At 42.4% G+C, this 21062-nt stretch overlaps 1 protein-coding gene across 1 annotated transcript in view; it reads left to right on the top strand.

Annotated features, from left to right (window-relative positions):
- Nucleotides 1-16995, top strand: part of TRA2B (transformer 2 beta homolog) — a 30838-nt gene extending 13843 nt beyond the window's left edge. The window contains exons 3-9 of the mRNA XM_090051115.1: nucleotides 1127-1289; nucleotides 3689-3877; nucleotides 5455-5570; nucleotides 7294-7377; nucleotides 13420-13485; nucleotides 14397-14470; nucleotides 16557-16995. Of these exons, the coding sequence (XP_089907241.1) occupies nucleotides 1127-1289; nucleotides 3689-3877; nucleotides 5455-5570; nucleotides 7294-7377; nucleotides 13420-13485; nucleotides 14397-14470; nucleotides 16557-16567 (703 nt within the window). The 3' untranslated portion in view covers nucleotides 16568-16995. The remainder of the gene's footprint in view (nucleotides 1-1126; nucleotides 1290-3688; nucleotides 3878-5454; nucleotides 5571-7293; nucleotides 7378-13419; nucleotides 13486-14396; nucleotides 14471-16556) is intronic.
- Nucleotides 16996-21062: the final 4067 nt, after the last annotated feature.

The following is a 21062-nucleotide window of genomic DNA, read 5'->3' as shown; positions in this document are numbered from 1 at the left end:
GGGGAGAGAACTAGATTTACTATACCATGTTAAATGTTGCTTGAAATGTTGTCATGATAAAGTTGGGCATTCCTTCCCTCTAGCTTTCTCTGTTTCCTTCTCTGCGCATCTCAAAAGCAGAAAAGTAAAATCTCTCTTGAATGAGGTCCACCTTGGCATAGATTTAGTAGGATACTCTGAAGGGTGCTTGCCTCCATATTTACTTTCCTCTGCTTTTTGGAGACCATTTGAAGCACAAGTGGGAATGTGCAGAAACATCTCCAGAGAGAGATTGATTACAAACATGTATTCTTCAAGAGCTTTTCCTAACTTGCCTTGCTAAATATGACTGAAGACTTCAGTAAGCTAAGAAAAAGCTAGTCACTGGTTGTGCAAATTTCAGTGGTGGAGAGAGGGCCATAGCATTGTTTTCCCAGAGACTTAGGTTCCAGAGGATAAGTCACAGCTCATGGTACATACCGCAAGTATAAATGTACAAAGACTATATGTGCAGTTCCAGTTAATGGTGGGGTCGCTTCTTAATAAGGAGAAAAACGACAGGGGTCTCTATGCCAGTCTAAAGTCTATTTTTTAAATCCTCCTTAACTGCTAGCCTCTGGGCCTTTAGGCAGAGTTCTTTATTATTTTATTTGAACTAACTGAGCTTTTACAGTCTCATTGGGTATCATTTTGTCCTATAGATAAATATTTCTTCATTCTCCCATGATATAAAAGTCTTCATATGCTTGTAGTTGTATTCATAAGCAGAGATAGTTGCATTCTGTCATGTCCCAAGTCCCTTCCTCTTTTCAATAATATCTTTGTCAAAGGTGCCATTTTCCATCTCCTGACAGGAATATTTCTTTACCTTTTGGGACTAAACTAAGTATAAACTACTTCAAATCAAAATAAACTTGTTTAAGAAGAGAACTGTAGAAAATGGTTTAGAACGGAAGTTGTAATTTGTTCTGAGCTGACTTAATCCTAAGAACTGGAGCCGAATTGAGTACTGAATCCTCTAAAGTGTGGTACAGCATGACTGTTATGAACTATTTTAAACAAGAAGCATGGGTATTGCAGTTCAGCATATTATGCATTGGCAACTTTTAAAACTCTTTAGAAGTAACTTAGTTCTTTCTCCCCACAGGTCTAGGTCAAGGAGGAGTTCTCGTAGACACTATACAAGATCCCGTTCCCGCTCCCGCTCTCACCGGAGGTCCCGGAGTAGGTCTTACAGTCGGGATTATCGGCGACGACACAGTCATAGCCATTCCCCTATGTCTACTCGCAGGCGTCATATTGGAAACCGGGTACGACTGCCTTGGAACTAGTTGGTTATAACATTCCTTTTCCTTTCCCTTCAAACTTGCTTCCATTTTTCTGGTTTGTAAAAGTAAATTCCTTTCAATAACAGCAAAAATTGAGATAGTCAAGGAAGCTGCTGTGCTTGTAGAGAGTTCTTAATAATCTTTGTTCATGTTCCGAGTTCTTGGTTTTTGGCTACTGGAACACTGGGTAAGTAATAAACTGGTAGCCTTTTATCTTTGAATCTTCCAACCATAAATTTATCTTATTTGAACTTGTAGCTTTTAAAAGGAAGCATTTTTAAACATTTGAAAATCTTTGAATTGCATGTCACTTAAATACTTTAAAAATTTAAATACAGAAAAATGAGGCAAATACTGTTCTCCAAAAAGTCAAATTGAGGTTATGGGTTCTTCATTAGGTATCTGACCTTCAGCTCCTCATGCTAGCTTTTAAAATGAAATAAATCTCTTTGATTTTTTTTTTCTTTTAAATTGCATGGTATTTTGTTGTAGATAATTACACAAGTGTCTAAAATGCTGTAATGCCTTAGCAAAGGGATACAGTCATGTTAATAGTCCGTGCAGTTTTTGCTCTTGTGTTTCTTCATGTGATCATAAAGCTTATAAAACTTGTTTTTTAAAACCATTACCTCGTTAACAACCACAACCAAAGCTAACAAGCAGTATTCATGAGTCTCTGTGATAGCTAAGTAGTGTACATACTTAATGGGAGGGGGGGAGGATCTATAGTTAGATCTCATTTTCAGGTTTCCAGAGTGTTTTGTAATCCAGAGACATTTTTAATGTGAAAACTGTCAGATGACTCAATGCATTGGATTTCTTTTAAAATGAGAAATGCATACTAAAAATGTTTAAAAAATTGGTGGGAACAAACAGTCTATATAAGGGTGGGCAATTATTTTGGCCAGACGGCTGCTTCCCCAGTTCTGGCAGGCTGTCAAGGGCTGCATGACAGGTGTTCTGCCCCCTGGTCACCATCTTGAGGCCAGTGTCCCAGGGCCAGCACCAGTGGGCCCAAAGCGGGGCACAGTTTAGCAGGGGTGTGAGGAGCTGGGCTGAGCTGCCCCAGCTGGGAGTGGGGGGGAGCTGGCCCGGCTCCATAGAGCCGCTGCTGACCAGGACCCCTGTACTCCTGCTGTCCTGCTCTGGGCCCTGCCTAGCCCCAGGACACCGGTACAGGCCCTGTGCTCCCGCTGGCTCGCTACCTACTCACTCCCAGTGCCCCCCAGCCCTGACCCCCTGCCTGCTGGCAAGGAAGAAGCTGGTGCTGAGCATGGGGAAAAGCGGCCCCTTGCCCGCCCCATGGCCAGTGCTCCCTGCTGCAGCAGTGGGGTGGACAAGGGGCCGTTTCCCTGTACCACACTGAGCTTTTCCCCGGGCTCCTTCTCTGCCCGGGGCCCTCCTCTGCTCTTCCCCCTTGGCTGCCCTGTGCTGGAACCACAGATATGTGGTCCCAGGCCAGAAGCCTCTGCTCGGACTTCTGGTCTGGCTGGGTGGGCCCTGCTGTTGTGGAAGCCTGCTGGGCTTCCCCTGGGTCCTACTGCCCTTGGTTCCTGTAATTTTTGACAGGAACCAAGAACAGAGAAATATTAATTTTTCTAAATTTTTTAGGGGCCCTGTGGGCCAGGTAGAATGGCCTTGCGAGCTGGATGCAGCCCATGGACCATATTTTGCCCACCCCTGGTGTATATCCATATTAACCAGTCAGTATGCCACTTAAAGGTGGAAGATTAAGCATTTTCAGACACTACCCATTTCTGAAAATAAACTTGTAATGTCATCATAATATCGCTGCCCCCCTTCCCCCCCACCCCCAGCAGGTAGTGGTGATGGGAAGCAGAGGTGAGGGTTAGGCCTTGCTCCTCCTTCTCCCCTGCCCCCACTTGCTCCTTGGAGATGTAGGGGTGGCAGTGTGAGGGAGACTGCGGTCGGGATACTGTGGTAAGGGGCGAGGACAGCTTCCCCTCCCCCCCCTTAGTCCCAAGCCTACTTCTCTTCCACCCCTCCCTAGCGTCAGTCCCAAGCCCGCTTCTCTTGTCTGCTTGCCGCTGCAGCATCAGCCTGGGCCTGCTGCTCCCCATAACCACAGTGTGCCTGCTCCTCCCCACGTGTCCCCACATCAGGCCTGTTTGCTTCTCTTCTCCCCTGCCAGACCCCAAGAGGGAAGGGTGGGGTGGGGTGGGGTGGTCTACTCTCAACAAGCAGTTGGCTAGTACCTCTTTATAAAAAGCTGACTTAAACATATGGGTTTGTTCTACTTGCAGCCAGAAAGCTAACTTAAGGATCTGCCTTGAAATGTTCTGAAAGCAGCTTATGTTTGTATTGGGTTTTGCAAGCAGTGAAAGTTTTTTAAACTCCAATATTTTGATGCTTTCTAATAGGCAAATCCTGACCCAAACTGCTGTCTTGGTGTGTTTGGACTGAGCCTGTATACGACTGAAAGGGATCTCAGAGAAGTGTTCTCCAAGTATGGCCCAATTGCAGATGTTTCCATTGTGTATGACCAGCAGTCTAGGCGCTCAAGAGGATTTGCATTTGTATATTTTGAAAATGTTGAAGATGCAAAGGAAGTAAGTTGGAATATGTATGATTTGGAACATTTGCCATTCTCAGCTGCTGAAATGTTCTTGTACAGTGCTCTGCAAAACTATGGTTCTTTCTCCTGTACTTGAGGCCAGTGTAGAAGAGGAATACAAGGAAAAATGTGAAACAGTCAAAATGCAAAATAACTATTGAGTGCCTGAGCAGTAACAGGCATAGCAAGTTCTGCAAGAAAAGTGAAGAGATTATAGTTGCATTTGTTTTAAACCAGTTTGGCCAGGAGGTTTGAGGACCATTTCTTTCCAGGTTGAATTTGGATGGTCTAGTGATCTAAGCATTGGGTTTCAAATACCACAAGATAAAATTCCATCATGGCTAACTCACTTTTACCTCTGTCTGAAATAGTTCCACACTGCTGGTTTGTTTCCCCTGGTATAGTCATGGAAGTTCTTACCAGTCAGATAAGAACAGCACTTGACTAATGCTGCTGAGGATAATTTGTAAATTGCTTTGGAATTACATGGGATGAAAAGTGCTATATATGTATTAAATATTGCATACTAGCCTCTAGAGCAGATGGTTGAATGGAAAATATTTCACTATATAATAGAACTTAAAACTGCGCAAATTCTAGCTCTCACAACTTGACTTGGAAGAGTTAAACAATTTGCCTTTTTTTAAGTTGTTCTTTCTTTAGGGTGGTGGTCTTCCCATCTTGGAAAGCATTTGGTAGTTTTAAAACAAGATTTTAAAAGTTTGATTGGTTTTAGTTTTTATATTGGAATGATAACTAAATGTGTCCAAAACCAAAATCATACTAGGTTTAATGGACACGCACAATTTTTCAAGGGTCAGCAGTAAACCAGTAGACTTTTTGCCTTGTATATCAAGTTAACTACTTAATGCTATAAAGTAGACACTGTTTATCAGCAGCTAGAGAAGAAATAGTTCTTGTACACTTTGTTTTTTGCCAAGCTCTCAATTTGTTGTAAAAGAGCTACAAGTACTCTTGAGTACTTACTGAATCATTATTTGCAGATCTCTCAGCACAGCATAGGAGGTTTGTTTGAAATGTACATACAAGTATTCCAGACCTATAAGGTCCACTTACTGGATGTATAACCAGATTTGCTGAAATTAAAATATTATGGCTGCTTGCCGACTTTAAAAAGAAACAAAACACAAAAAAACAAAACAAAACCCCTTTGCTTTACCAGAATAAGCAACATGTTACTTTGACTCAGGCAGTATCTTTGTGGATCAGGTGCTTTGGCAGGTCTTTTTGGCACTTTTATCTAAAGCTGACTCAACCAGCTGTTAGAGGCAGCAAAGAAGCCCCCTTTGGGGCACCTGATCTATGCAGAGGTTGGGCAAGCTGGGTCCAGCTAATGTGCTGTGTCTTCTGGGCTTGGTGCAGAAATGCACTGAGTTTTAAAGTAAAGCACCTTTTTTTAATGTCTGCAAGCAGCCTATGAGTGCACACACTTGCATTCTTCTGTCTCTTGGACACTTTTAAATTGAAGCATCTAGAACTTGTGATGGGTTGCATAGGGTTATTACCAGTCTGAGGTTAGAACAGCAATTCAGACAATGTTGTTCTGTATAGGCTAAAGAGCGTGCCAACGGAATGGAACTGGATGGGAGAAGGATCCGAGTAGATTTCTCCATAACAAAAAGACCTCATACTCCTACGCCTGGAATCTACATGGGGAGGCCTACTTAGTAAGTTATCCCAGAAATCAGGTGGCACCAGTACCCACCCCACTTCTTTCCCCTTGCCCCAAAAAACCCAATGTGTAGCCTCTTCTACTTTGTTTGTCTGCAAGAGAACAAAGTATTTCTGCTTCTGTGCATTCCTACTTTGTCATGCTCTGCATTTTGGTTTCTCTTTAATCATTACCGGGGAGCCTGGTTTTCCGTTTCCAACGGAAAAACAGAGAAAACCATAGATTTCCCCTTTTTATCAGCAAGGAAGCGGATTTCTCCTTTTAGCAGAGAAACCCACAGATTCCATGCTTTTACAAACGGCTCTGCAGGCTGGTTGAGCTCCAGCCTATAAGAGCTGTTTGCAAACAGGGTGGGGAAGGCCCCCAGCCCTGCCTGGAGGGGGAAGGGTGGGGCCTGAGGCTCTTAATCAGCCACAGCTCTTTTCAGCTCAGCTTCATTCTTCGTTCCTGGAGCCTGAGGTAAGTGGGGCTTGTAGGGGGCTGGGGGCCCCTCTGACAGGCCTGGGGGGTTTTGGGTTATGGCTGGGGACAGTGGCAGGGCTAGGGGACTTAGGAGCCAGCCTCACGAGCCCCACCTGAGCAGGCAGAGCAGTGGGGGAGCCGGCTCCATGCTGCTTCTGCTGCAGCTGCCTGCTGTTAAGGGCAGGGAGCTGCAGACTTGGGATCCTGACCCTATAACCCTGGCAGCTGGGGGCCCTCTCTGACGGGGCTGGGGGGCAGGGCCTGTGGATGGGGGCAAGAGGCATGAGTAGGTCAGTGTGCTGTTGGGACAATGAGGGGCACCAACAGGGTTGGGATGGCTTTAGGGGTGAGTGAGGGGCACCAGCAGGGGGAGAATTGTTGGGGGCAAGTGAGGGGAACCAGTGTGGCTGCAGGGGTCTTTTAATTTTATTAAGGGATTTGGGGGGGTTTATCAGAGAATTTGTGATATTTTTTTTTATCAGAGAAAACCATGATCCGTGATCAAAGTCCCTTTTTAAATGCTACTTGTAGAACACCTGGCATATGGCTATAAAGTTTAGGCGTTTGTACACTAATCTGTGCAGCTACTTTAAAGAATTAGTTGTTTGTACAATATATTTTAATGTTTTATTGTAAGTGAAATCATATCTATAACCAGGAATGGAATTAAGAGTTGATTGGAAAGCAAAATATCAGGGAACAGTTGAAGCATTTTCCAGATTCACCTTTCTGATCTCCAAATTCGTCAGTCCTTAATCTATTTCTCTTTTGTGAATGTGCTTCTTACAGATGTGCAAGTGTCACTTTCCCTGGAAAACCCCAGAGGTTTTAATAGCAAGCTTTAGTTGTGCAGCTCTGCTTAATAGAATAGTTACATTTGGACGCTAGGCTTTAAACCCAAATGCTTATTTCTTAACAAACTGAAAAGACTTGTTCCTTGGGCTGATGGCGGTTCTTTAAAATTTGGGCTTTAATGCCCGTGTAACTGAAATGTTATGCCTGAAGTCATCTTTGTCCTAACAAGGATATATCGTTCCAAAGGGAGCGTCTTCAAGGTAGAAGAAAAGAAAAAGTTGGCTTGGGAAGAAATTATTCCCATAACCCATTTCGGATGATTAAATGCAAAGAATAGTTGGGTTGGGTTTGCAGTTGCACATGCATTTCGTGATGTTATTTGAAAACTTCTACAGCTGTGTTGACTGAACGTATTCTTCTGTATTGTATTAAATGCGACTGCGACTGTTTTACTGTTATAGCGGCAGCTCCAGACGGAGAGATTACTATGACAGGGGATATGACAGAGGGTACGATGATCGGGACTATTACAGCAGGTCATATAGGTGAGTTGGTATTAACTAGTACTTTCAAAAAGAGGAAAAAAGCCGTCAAATCATCTTGCAGTATAGCTTTCTAAAAACTGTTTATGAAAATAACTTACCTGTGTTTCTTCTAACTAAGCTTTGTGCCTTTTGAAATTCCTGTAAAGTCACTTTAAATTCTGGTTTTGAGATCTTTGGTTCTTACTACACATCTTTGTGTTGACTCTGACTGCACACAAGAAAAATTGTTGTTGGTCAAACTGGAATGGACTCTTGTTCAAGGAGATCTTTCAGTTCAGCCTAAGCTTAGTCCAGGATGCTATCTTGTTAAATTTGTAACTAAGCATACAAATATACATATCATGTACTTGTATGTTTAAAAAAATTGTCCCACAGCTGTACCTCCACCAGAGGTAGCAATGTTCAGATTGCGTCAGAGAGGCCATCACTTGGGTTTTTACCACTGTATTTTAAGCTGACTTGTAACAAAAGAGTTCATAAGGTTGCCACTGTTATTACCAGTAGTAGGAATATGACTGTGGAAGACTTTTTATTATGGGAGTGTAAGCAGTGTCAAAAAGTAACGAGCCTTGTCTTAACACTGAGCAGCAGTTGCTCGTTTATGCACTGTATTTAGTCTGATGTGTCCTATAAAAGGACAGTGTCGGGCTGGTACAGAAAACAACAGGGTTAACCTATATTCCAAGACAGTGCATCTATTTGTTAACTCCTTGGCACCCAGAGTTGGATTTTCTTGCTGTAATATCCTGTTCCGGACAACAGCTGTTCCAGAATCAATCAGCACAATTAGCTGTAGGAAATGCAAAGTTTTAAGTGGGAGGAATTGAAATAATTAAATATAGTGTTTTTTACTGAATTGTACCTACACTAACATAAGTATACTCAAGGAATTTTAAATACAGTGGTAAAGATAAAAGAACAGAAGACAATTAGTAGAGAAACAATGTGGATGAAGCATCATGATTTTTATTCTTTTTGCAGAGGGTTTAAATATGAAGGCCTATTCCAGCATGACTCAAAAGCTAGTTTGGTCAACATGAGTGGTGTTTGATTTGGGGATCAAATGATTTTTTTAAATCAAAATGGCAAATAGTGTGTTAGCTTCCACACAAGGATTGAATTGCAGGGGGTAGAAGTCTATCCAGAAAATCAAGCTTTCTGGCTGACCATAGTAATGGGATGAAATTTTGTGATGAAAGAACCCTTGAAGATACCATCTAACCTTCATTATCCCAAGTTTGTCGTTATTACTCCATTTATTTATATCCAGGTGCCCTTGAACAGATTTAAGTTCAGCTTGCCTGACATCTAATGCATTTAAATTTCAATAAATCCAATATGCTTGCACTACCTTAATCTCACTCGAATTGTTGTTTTACCTCTTTTCAGCTGCTCTTTTTAAATCCTCTGGCTGGGGTGCTGCTTTTCCAGTTGCTTAGGAAATTTGTGTTCCTATAAGATCCTGTCTGTCTTCATTAAATTGCATTTTCTGTTCAACACCATGGTAATTTGTTGGGGAGGTGAAGGGATAATTGCATTTGCTTGATTACATAGCTCTACAAAGATACTATACAACTTATTTGGAACTTGATTTTAAAGTTGACCCTTTTGCCAGTTTTATCATTTGATCATTTTGATGAAAATGTCGAATTTTTTTTATTAAATGAATCTTCAGGTTATTGGCCTCCACAAAGCTGGGTTAAACAAAAAACATGTTAATACGTAGAGCAGCTCTTCATTCTAGCATATTTATACAACTATACTACTGAAATGGTAAAAGTTGCAGTCTAGCACTTAAGGTTAATTTTGATGTTTTCTAACTTGCCTCTTTGTATATATACATTGCTATAATTTAACACTTATGTGAAGAAGGCTGCATTGATACCCCTCATTCTGGCTTATATGTGCTGGACTCTAGAGTAATTGGTTTTTAAATGTAGTTAGTGTTACTCCCTAGGTTTCCTTTTAAAAAAAAAAAAAATGGGTGGGGGGAGAAGATGGTTGGAATCCTGTTTGATGCATTGATACCATCTGGATCATTCCCAGTACTGAAAGATGGTGACCACTGCTTCTCTCTCCTTGGTTTTTTTTTTTTTTTTTTTTTTTCCCTCACCAGCTTTCACTCAGCTACTTCTTTGTCCAGTCCCAATACCATCATACTTTTTGGCCTAATCTGTTCTGTTCCTTGGTCTGTTGAAACATAATTTTAATACATGCTTCTTGGAATTTAATAGTTGGGGTATGGAAGAAATGAGCTCTCTACTCTTTTTTGGCTGTTTGCCCTTTGTAGGTGAGGACAGTCATAACTGAGAGAGTCCCTCCGGAGAATGCATATGTGTAGTCGGGTCATCAGAAGGATTTTTGAAAGCTTGGAATTTGACCCCTTAAGATCAAACCTTTTAAAATAGTATTAGTAGCTAAAATGTAGTCTCTTTGTAATACATTTGAGCTGTGCCTCTTTTCAAAGCTTAGTTGGCCATTGTTGAATAGATTTTTACAGGACTAGCAAAAGGCATATTCCTAGAACAGAGGCCACTTCTTGGCAAAGTTTTTAGTCTTGTTTCAGAGTGTGTTGGCACCAGTATATTCCAGCAAAATGATTTATCATTTTTAACCTGACAGGAATAATCTGTTTTCCCCAGTTTCATTCTCAGGTTGAAACTGCTTCAGCTGCATTATCAAAAAAAAAAAAAAAAAAGAAAGAAAGTAAGCCTAAAACTGATAACTAGTATATAAACTAGTCCAAACCACTGGCAAAATTCTAAGCAACTGAAAGTAGGTCTTAACTGGGGGGTGTTGGGCAGCCTTCATAGGGAACACTACTAATTCTGCCTGTGTTGATTTATGTAATTAGCTTAAGGGCTCAGAGTTCTCTTGCTCCTGTTTTTTACATTGGAATTTTATCACAAACCCCATCTTAAATCCAAGATAATGTATTAGTTTAGGAAAATTTTAGGGGAACAATTATTTACTATTAATTCTTCCTCCTTTCCCATCCTCTCCCCCCTTAATCTCATGTGGAATAAACAAAGTAAGTTTTCCCTTTTTTAATCTGAAAGTCTATTCAGAAGCCCACAAATCTGTCCATGATTTTCCTTCATCGAATTTTGAGTAACAAGTTTGGGTGAAGGGCAGTCAGAAGGATGGGCAAGATTCTAAGCAGTTTCTGCAAGAGTTTCGTAGAGTAAACTGGTCCTGCTGCTCTGCCTGACCATGATGTGACAGGAGGACTGGAAGTATTTTCACTTGCTACTCCTTAAACCAGTGAGAACAGCTAGTTGCACAATCTGGCCTGCACACTGGAAAATAAATGGCAGCCCATATTTAGAAAACTTGCTAGTAAGATGCATGTGCAGATCTTTCTGTGGCAGACATCAGGGGTGAGCCATATCTTCTCTACAGGCAGCACAACAGAGCATAGCACCAGGTTTTGTTCTGCTGTTTCCAGGATAGCTGGAGTTGCACTCAGCATTCCCACTCCTTCCCTCCTCCCCGCCCTTAGGGCTGAATCAGAAAACTTCTGAATAGGTGCTTGGCATCTAAATACCTTTTTAGATCTGGCCCTAAATGATCTAGAATAATACGCTTTTTAGCATGGTCATACTCAGCAAGTTTAAAGAAGGCCTGTCTGGCCTTGTATAACTTCAGTAAGGGTAATTGGCCCTCCATCTACCTCTTCCCTTCCTTGTTTACAAATATGAGGAGAACTTCGTCTCTGTTTTATTGTATAGTATTCTTTTCGTAGGGGCTGAGGTTAAGGCATGGTTTAGTGACTTCTGCATCTCAGTTTTCTGAGACTACTGAATCCCCTCACCTAAACTTCCAATTAGGATGTTGAAAAATTGGACTGAGTGGGGCACTTCCATGTCATTTGGAAGTAAATTTGCATTGGGTTTAGTTCATGTAATGATATTGTGTAAAAATATCTTGGAGCCCTTTTATAAGCTGTACTCTAATGCACTCAACACTGGACCAGAGCTGAAAAATCAGTTGGTGCCATCTGGTGCGTTGCATTGTTCTTTTATCTCCTAAACAGTAAAGTCTTACCCTTAATCCAGTATCAAATAGGAATTGCCTGTTAGAGCTCACTCCCTCAGTGTGTGGTATGGGACCTGTAATGCTTAGACTGCATAATGTTGCAACAAGTTGTAAGCCCTTCCCTTAACAAACAGGGTATTTGTATACACTTGTACTGTGTGCGGAGATCTTGGTAAAATGGAATTACATTCAGCCTTTTAGAAAAGGAATTCCCAAATAGAAATTGTCAGTATGTGAAATCTTTTCTTGCTTCATAATAAAAGTGCTAACTCTGATGGTTTTTGGTTTTGGTCTTTGAGACCTGCTGTATTTACAAAGGTCTTGAGCATCCATTTACCCCTTTTTTTCTATATGCAAATTACATTCAGACTCCAAGTCCCAGTAAAATGATTTTGTTGTAACCAGTGTTTCTGAACCAAGCTGCTCTTTTAGGTGTGAAAACACCTATACATGATTCACAAGATGAATCCTGATGTTTTAAATAAGAAATTCATTGGATCAAGAACATTTTTTGTAGTCTTTGCAACAAAATTTGCTCTACTTCTCCGTAATCAAAAAATGAGTGAGGGCTCAAAGCTGGCATTTTCTAAGAGGAGTCTTGAACTTAAAATGGTTGAGGATCTCCCCAGACTGGTCTATATCACCACCTCAGGGTGCACTCGCACTACCTTTTTAATCATCGTTGCCATGTTCCCATTACCTGATTTTTCTTTTCCACGGGGGCCTTGACTGCTTCCAGTAGCAATTTGGAGCACTTGGCACCTGGTCAAACTTTAAAAATCTGTGCATTCTTTGAGCTTAATTCTGTCAGGCATGAGGATCATTTGTGTGGGGGCAGAGTTAAGGAGCATGTGTGCTAGAAATGATCTCTCAGACTATAGTGATTTGCATGGGCTAGGGGTGACGACAGAATGGGCAAAGCTATTTTAGCTGCATACCACCTGTCTCAACAGAATAAAAAATGTTCACACCCAAGATGACATGCCTAAGTAACTGTGAAACTTATTTTTGTAACACTCTTTTTCTCTTGTCTAAAGCTTAGATTGTAAACTTTGTTGCATGGGCTTGGCACTGCTTTGTTTGCATTGCAAGGTATCTGACATGCTTCTGGATGCTCTAGAACAGTAGTTCTTGACCCTTTTAGACTCAAGGTATCCTATACTTGATGCACCCTTAGGAAAATGCCAGCTCCTAGTTTTTCACTTGTTTTCTGACTACAGAAAAATAACAAAAAAACTTGGAAAGACCACAGCGGGTTGAAAGGCTTTTTTCTTAACACTGCAGCATTCCATTTGAAATCCCTGGTTTTAATTTATTAATCATTTGCATACCTAGTAGTGCTAACATTGTGGCACCCCTGCAAGGCACTTTGAGCACTCCAGGTTGCTGTGATTCTCAGAGTGCCACTGCTTTTAAAACTAATTCTGTTAGTTGGATGTCTTGTGCTCTGTGAGTGACCCCTTATGGAAAATGTTTTGTGTGGCTGTTGTGTTTAAGAAGTCTCATCATTGCTTTTAATAAGCTTCTCCCATGCACTGAATCTGTTTGTTCATGTTTCCACATAAGGATGAGCTGATTGCACACGTCATACTTGGCGATGGTGGGGGGAAGGAAACAAATGAAACAAGCCGTGCATAGCTGGATGTGCAAGTACAAGGTTTTGCATATCTTGGCAATTGCTGGATTTTGTATGCTTTTATGTTAAAATAGTCTTGAGCTGCTGCTTGGAGGATAGGAAAGTGTAAAATACAGTTTAAGCCAATTGAAACATGAGCCGGTTTTCACTTTCCTGAATGCTGTGATGTTAGCCAAGTGACACTACGCAAATGAAGTGTAATGAGAAATGGTAGTTTACCTTATGCAGAACTCTTAGACATTTTATCTCTCCTGTGTGATCAGACTAGAATTGTACCTGCAAATGGTTTCTCTGTGTGTAATTTTCTTGTTTTACACCTTTGCAAATAAAATAACTTTTGCATTTATTTATTGATTTTGTTTTCACAGAGGAGGAGGTGGAGGAGGCGGTGGAGGAGGGTGGAGAGCTGTCCAAGACAGAGATCAGTTTTACAGGTATGCTAGGAAATGATTTAGTATGCAGAGAACAGTGGAAATGTTCATGAAAAAAGGCTACATAAGAATCAAACAACCAGAGCCTAGTGTATATTCCAAAGCATTAAAGGGAAGTGATTAGACATGGAAGTTATTTAACTTCTGTCAGTAACACCACTTGCCACCTGGAAGGTGTATAGATGGGTGATACGGTTGTTTTAGCATAAACTGGCTTTGGAGCATTATGGAGGGAAAATTTGCATTCTGTGCCAAGGAGTTAAGCAGTTACTGAAAAAAATCTGTGAGAGACTGAGCCTTAGGTTGGACTGGATGGTTTGGGGTTATGGACTTAGTCTAGAAGGAAGGGGATCCCCAGTTAAGTCCAGTACAAAGATTTCCTGCTGTTAGCTGTCCATCTCAGATTTAACTTTAAGAAGTTTTCATGTTCTGGAATGCTGCTTGAGATGGGTGTTAATCTTGTCTGTAACGAGTTGTATAAAGGGAAATTTATTTAAACTATTTAAAAAATGTCTCTGTAACTGGATTATTCATAAGAGTTATAGAATGCAAACATAACATTTTCATTAGAGAGATTGAGTATAACAAGTTTGAAATCAGTAGCATATGGAAAAAACATAGATGCCACCTAGTACTAGGGCTAACTAACTACCCACTATCTATTAGTACACTGTATGGATAGTTCTGTAACTGAAGGGGTGTATATTTTCAGTGAATAAGTTACCAATGTTAAACAGATGAGTGGACTGCGGGTGTGGCAAGGTTAATAATTATGTCAGGAACTGGTTACATCCAGTAATCATTGGTGCTTAAGTGTGCCAAAGGAAAATTGGAGAATGCAGTATCTTTCCCTATCACGTGAATTAACATAAATATTAATAACCTTCTGGAACTGGAATTGGCTCTTTCCACAGGAGGCGATCACCATCACCATATTACAGCCGAGGAGGTTACAGATCTCGTTCCCGATCTCGATCCTATTCGCCTCGTAAGTGGTTTTGTTTTAGAACTGGCAGTTCAAAAGCAACTATGCTGTTAAGTGCTCGTGTAGAATGCTTTGGATAGAGATGATCCTGCCTTGTGGGATTGGACAGGATCAGTGGGGGACGACCTTTTTGGCAGGTGTGCCACTCTGATCCCCTTCCCCTGGCTGATCAACTGCTCTGCTTTCTGGTGCTCTGTGCCCTGTGCTCCCTAGCTGAACTGCTTTGTTTTCTTCTCCCTTGCCTACCTTGCTATCATGTTGCTTGTCCCTCCCCTGTCTGCCAGGTTCCATAAGCAAAGGCTGTCCCTACTGCCAGTGCTTCAGTTTGACCAGCCTCGGACTAGATGACCTTCTAAGGTCTCTTTTGGCCTTGTTTTTCTGTGATTTAATTGGACTTCAGTGAACTTAAAATTATTTGAATGGGCAAATACATATTGAATGGGTAATGCATATTCCATTGGAGAATTTAATACCGGCTTCTCCACCATTTAAAGATGAGACATGCTAATTTTATTCTTCAGAACTTTACAAAGGCATCCCTTCAGGTTTTTGAATATACTGTTTAAATAGCTGTGGGCAGCCCGGTTGCCATGAGGTGTCTTGTCACATTCACAGTTTTTGTTATGCCTTTACATGTCTGGAATGACCTTTTTAGTGTCAACAGGCGCTTAAAAGTAGCTGAGGTTCCCAACATGATGATCTTTCCATACTGCTTACAACATCTTAACTTTGAGATCTTGTGCATTTTAGAAGAGGGCTCTCCTAATACCTGTTTTTGCTTTTTATATAGCAGCCATACATTTATCTCCTGTACAGAATGCCAGTTGAAATTAAACTGTACATAATGGGATTATTTGGCAGTCAGAAAATTGACTAACATGGTTTCATGCTGGAAAGGACCTGAGCAGATCATCAAGTCCAACCCCCTGCAATGGCAGGAAAAAGTACTGGGGTCAGACAACCCCAGCAAGGTGTTAGTCTGGTCTCCTCTTAAAGACCCCCAGGGTAGGAGCTAGCACCACTTCGCTTGGAAGTTGGTTCCAGATCCTAGCTGCCCTGACAGTGAAGGCTCCCCGGTCAGGGAGCCTTCATATAAGGTTGGCACTTCAGTCCTTTAGAACCATCTCTTCCTTCCTTGTCTGTGCTTTTTGAGTAAGCCCTGTCCATTTCAAGGCTGCAATTCCAGGCAAGATGCCCCAAGTGAAGTGCAAGTGGCTGAGAGCTTGCTGTTCCCACATGTTAGTACACACCCTTAAATCACTTCAGCAGTACCTTCTTTTAATTTTAAAACCATTGGACTTTGAGAAATGGGTTGTACCATTCATCTGCACTGCCTCCCACCTCGCCCTTTTATCTACTGCAGTGGTTCAAACTGTTTTATGGTCAAAGCACCCCACCTCCTCCTCTTTTGGATGTGGTGGCAACCCCTCCCTTCCTAAGTAAGAACCATTGTTGGTGCAGCCTCAGTTTGCCTCTGTGCTCCTCAGCCAGGTCTCTGTCTCCAGGTGAAACAGCCTGCCAGAGGAAGGCTGTTCTTGTGCTGCTTCTGTATTAGGGCTCTCTCGTCATCCTGAGGGATGTGGGAGCTACCTCATGGTGCATTAACCCTTCCTGGTCCATTATCCCTTACACTCCTTCTAAAACGAGCACAAATGGAATTGTCCCATCTGCTTCTGGTTCTAGGAGGAATGTAAGGGGTACTGGACCAAAAAGTGCTGCCCGGCAGGAAGCAGTTTGCTGCCTGCTTTAGGCTGATTGGGCAGCCCTAATTTCAGGGGGAGAGCACGGGGCAATCTTACCTGTCCGGTGTTGCCATGGCACCCCAGGTAAGCCTGTAGATTTGTATTTTTCAACTGGCTTGTAAGGTAGTAACTCTGTCATTGCTCCTCATGTTTCTGATTACTTCCAACCCAAATCCTATGGGAGGTGTCCACCAAGTTCACGTGTGCAGCCCAATCTGTCGCTCTCCAAATTGGATACCTTTTTGAGCAGGGCACCTCCACAGATGCAGATGAGGTACACTTAAAAAATGCTGGCTAAAGGCAGTTGCTCCATGGAAATTTAATAGATGTGTAACTTTTTTTTACAGGTCGCTATTAAAACATGGAATTTCAAAGAATTTCTGGTTACAGCCCTTGAGTTGGAATCGCAAACTTGTGGACAATATTTTTATTGTCTCTTCTGTTTCAAAAGTGAACAGTGCCTAGTGAATAGGTGACTTTGACACCTTTTATGAAGACTACTTTTTGGTGATGTTAAAACGCTGTTTCATTCTGCATATCTGTTGTGTAGTTTGGTGCTTTGTTCAGAGTTGTGTTTTGAGAGGAGTATGTTTTGCATGTATTTTTTTAGTCTCAATTTTGACTGCTAAAATGTTTCTATTGTAAAAAGGAAAAAAAAAACCTGTTCATTTAAAGTTTTTTCTACTGATTCCAGGGTATTCTGAAGATCAAAACCTGTGTAAAATGCTTTCAAATGGTAAAAAAAAAAAAATAAACATTTTGATTTTTACTTCCTTTACAACCTCATCTTGTGCTTTAGCCACTTTATTTCCTGCTCATCCTTCCCCTTTTTGTATAGTAACTGATTATTTTGAAAGAAGATCCTCTACCGGCTGTCGGCATACATAACATGAAGCTGATAGATAAAACATCAGGTTTACGCTGTAATCCATACTACTGTTGCTTGTATAAAATTTTGTTTTTCATGTGTATTGATTTTCAGATGCTGATTTTCAGTGTCTAATTAATCAAGCCCAGATACATAACCAACCAGTAACAAGGATGATGAATACACTTGAATAGAAATGTAGTTTGGGGGGAAGGCTTTTTTGTAATTGACTATTACAGTGGCAATGTTGAGCTATTTTCTGTAACCTAGTTGCGTTCCCCTCCTCACTCCCATCCCTCTAATGTTAGTCCCTCGCTCTAGTGATTTTGTATTTCCCTACTGGCTTTTGTCATCTTTTTGGATTCACAATCCTAAACTTGTACTAATAAGGCTCTACCACCTTTCCTACCCCCAGGGTATGAACACCCCCACCCCACCCCCAAAGGTTTGAAGCATGGTTAGACTCCCTGGGAAGGTGGACCAAGGTTTCTCTTATGTGTAGACCAAGTATCTGAGATTCCTGCAACAATTTTGCTTATGAAAGGTAGCAAGCTAAGTTTTAACTGCAGTTGAATTCCTGATTTCAATATTTTGGTGAAAGGAAAGAGAAGATTCTTCATTTAAAAAGTTTAAATCTACTAGTCTTTTACTTTTGCAATTAGCTTAGCTCTTAATTTTTCCAGTGCTTTTCACTTGATATATACTTTCTTTGCTCACAGTAGCCAGTGAGGCAATCTCTGGTTTCTCACCTACACCCAGTGTAGGAAGAGAGCATATGGTTTTCATAAGATTTGAGGAACTTAGCAGATAGGCAGCAAAAGGAAGAAGCGGGATTGTGGGAAAGACTGAAAAGAATAAAAATGGAAGGTTGCCATCTTTTCTCTTCTAGTAAAGGTTACTTGCTAGCCTGACATGATAGCATCAGTTTGTTTCACTACATCATTTCTGAAGCATGGACACCAAAAGTAGAAATGGCATTTGAGCAATGGCCTCACTTTATGGCATAGGGAAGTGATACTACTTCTTAGTCCATGATAAGCTGCTATTTAAAACCTCTGGTCATTTTTGTCTTATTAGTTTTTGCATTGCTGTAAGTGTTCATGTTCAATTGGCTCGCCACTTTTTGACACACATGTTGCTACAGTCAAGCATCCAGCCCACTATTCTGAGAGACCTACACTTTGTCTTACAAACCTGCATGTCCATTAGGCCTGCGCAAATAGGGAAGCATTCCATTTGGGTTTGGCCAATTCAGAGGGCAGTGATTTGATTTGGTGATTCAAATTGCTGTCCCCATTTGATTCGGCCAAATCAGAATTGGAGATTTTGATGCTGATTTGGATGGGCTGGGGAGAGGCAGGCACAGCTGGGCGGCTGTAGGTTCTCCTGCGGGTCCTCAGGCTGTGCCTGCCTCTCTCCGGGCTGGGGGAGCTGCAGGAGAAGCCCCCATGGCTGCCCAGCTTCCGATCAGTTTTTAAAAGCCCCTGAACTCACTGGCTGCAGCAGTGGGGATCGAGGCCTCTTGAGGGCTTGTGGCAGAGTGTGGGGCAGCAGGGATTCCCCCCTGCCTGGCACCTGTGTGGCAGCTGCTCCATGGCACTGGTGCAGTGTGGCTTGACAGGGTGCCATGTGCTGTCTGGGAGCTAGGGCAGAGCGGTGCTGGGCTCTGACTGCTGGAGCCACCCCAGCTCCCAGACAGCATGCAGCACCCTGCCAAGCCATGCTGCACCCATGCCATGTGACAGCTGCATGCAGGTGCCTGGTGGGGGTTAAGGAGTGATCCCTGTAATAGCTGGGATTTTTTTTTTTTTGAGCATGCTCAATGTACGTCCCATATAAGGGCACACGTGTGCGCACACATCAACCATGCCAGATTTTAGTTGCATTCCTTGCCTCCTTGTGCCCTCATTAGAGGCCATAAGTGATAGAGCAGGTACAAGTTTCCCTCAGTTCCTTCTTACCACCCATAGCACTAAGGTGGCATCTGACCATGGCTGACTAGTTTTCTTCAGACTTCAAGTTTGTGGTTTGGTCCTGGTGTGTAATGAAATCCCTTTGCTCCCTCTTCCCCTTCTCATTGAGATTTCTTTAATGTGGGTATGGAGGGAAAATAAGATGCATCTGCAATGAAGTGGGCTGCTTCCACACACCACTGTAGGAAGTTCTAAACCCTGCCTGACCTGCTGTGGTCTCATTCCCATGTTGATGGTCATAGAAAAAGTGCCGTACCAATTACAGTATGCCCTTATTCTTTTTCCATTCACTTGGGCAGCAAGGATCTGTTGCTTGTATCTATGGTCTTACTCCACGTAACGTTTACGAGGCCTGGAAACTAGACTAAGAAACTGGTCAGTAATGTGCTGAATTCAAGATGGGTGGGTGAGACAAAGTGGTCTCAACCCAGTCAGTGAGGGATATCTGCCTGATCAGATCGTGATGGCAAACTTCAGGGCTGTGCAGGGATGGATTCATCCAAGTGTCTAGATGTCTGATCAAAGCTTGCGTCCTCAAACCCTGTGGTTTGCTTGACTTCTGTAATATGTACAAAGTCATGCCATGTTCTACCAAGCACCCGATGATGGTAATTGTGTGTAAGGCCTCCAGTCTCTTAAGTTTCTCCATGATAATGTCCATACTTCAAGCTTATACACATCACAGATGAGACATGGTACAAAAATAAGGATCAAATAAGCGCCAAGTCATAGCTTATATTGTCTCTCTTCCTTCTTCAGTGAACCCATCACAGATGACATAGGGCAGTCCTTCACAGTACATCTAGCAGGTACCTGTCCAAAGTGCTGTGCTTGAAATGGATAAATAAAGACTCCAACCCATTCAAAAGAGTAGCTATTAACTTGTATATTCTGTGCAACTGGTCCAACTGCCCTCATGAAATAAATGGTTGAAATCTTTTCTGGGGGGCATTGAAGAAACATGGCATCAAGACCCCAAACTGAGACATTATGTTAAAGCTTCTGAATCCAAGAAATCTTACCTACCCCTTGTCATCAACACTGGATAACAATGGTTCCCCTCTTGGGAGCAATCCTAGGGTTGGTAGTAGAGGTTCCTCTAATGGCACTACTGCACAAGATGCAAGTGGCATTGAACCAATCAGCTCAGCTCCATACTATGCCTCCCTGGCTGTACTAGTCTTTCTAGGGATTATTAACACAAGTGCCCTGCACCTGAGGGCAGCAGTCAGGTGATCAGAAGGGACAGGGTTTGGCTGCTTATAAGCCCAGCCACTGAGATGGGGCTGGCAGTTCAGGCCTGCAGGCAGTGGGGAAAGGCATGGAGGACAGAGCTGAGTGACTGAAATGAAGGTACCCTGGGGACTGGAAGGAATCAAAGTAGCTCCTTGTACAAGTGGCAATTGTTATGACTGCCGAGGGGCTTGTAGTTGGCTTACAACTGGAAGGTTAACCTTTGGTGTTCTGATTTTCTTCTATGTTGTTAAACTTTAAAGCCAGAAGACTGAGAGTGGCCATAGGGGCTGAGGAAGCCATGAGTGGGTACCTGGCAGGCACTCTCCTCTGCAGGGCTGGGGCCTGAATCAGCAGACCTGCCTTGAGGGGTCTTAGCTAGAGAAAGAGGAGGTAAGGCATAGGTGTGGCTAAAGGGGTGGGAAGGAGCCCTCAATAACTAAAAGCACCTCAAAGGACTACCCCAGCCCAAGAGCAGCCTGCCTCCAAATACACTGGTTACCAGCAAATCAGGCAGGTGAGAAGGAAGAGGAGTAGTTTGGGGTAGTACTGATGAGAAGGGGTGGAAATGAGAGCCCATACCCTTCGCAGTGCCCAAGAAATGACTAATGGGGGAATGAACATAGGCCCAGGATCCACCAAAGAAGTTAACACCTGATGAGACAATGACTTTGGACCTATGGTGTGGTCAGTCACTCCAAAGCATTCCAGGGCTCCCAAGATTTGTACAGTGAAGACCCTGAATATCAAACAGCTGTATGAGAGCCATTGCACAAGCT

Source organism: Crocodylus siamensis, chromosome 6, assembly GCF_052110815.1.
Source record: "Crocodylus siamensis isolate JL-2025a chromosome 6, ASM5211081v1, whole genome shotgun sequence".
Classification (NCBI taxonomy): Eukaryota; Metazoa; Chordata; order Crocodylia; family Crocodylidae; genus Crocodylus; species Crocodylus siamensis.
The sequence above is the reverse complement of the archived record's forward strand: the minus strand, read 5'-3'. Positions and strand labels throughout refer to the sequence as shown.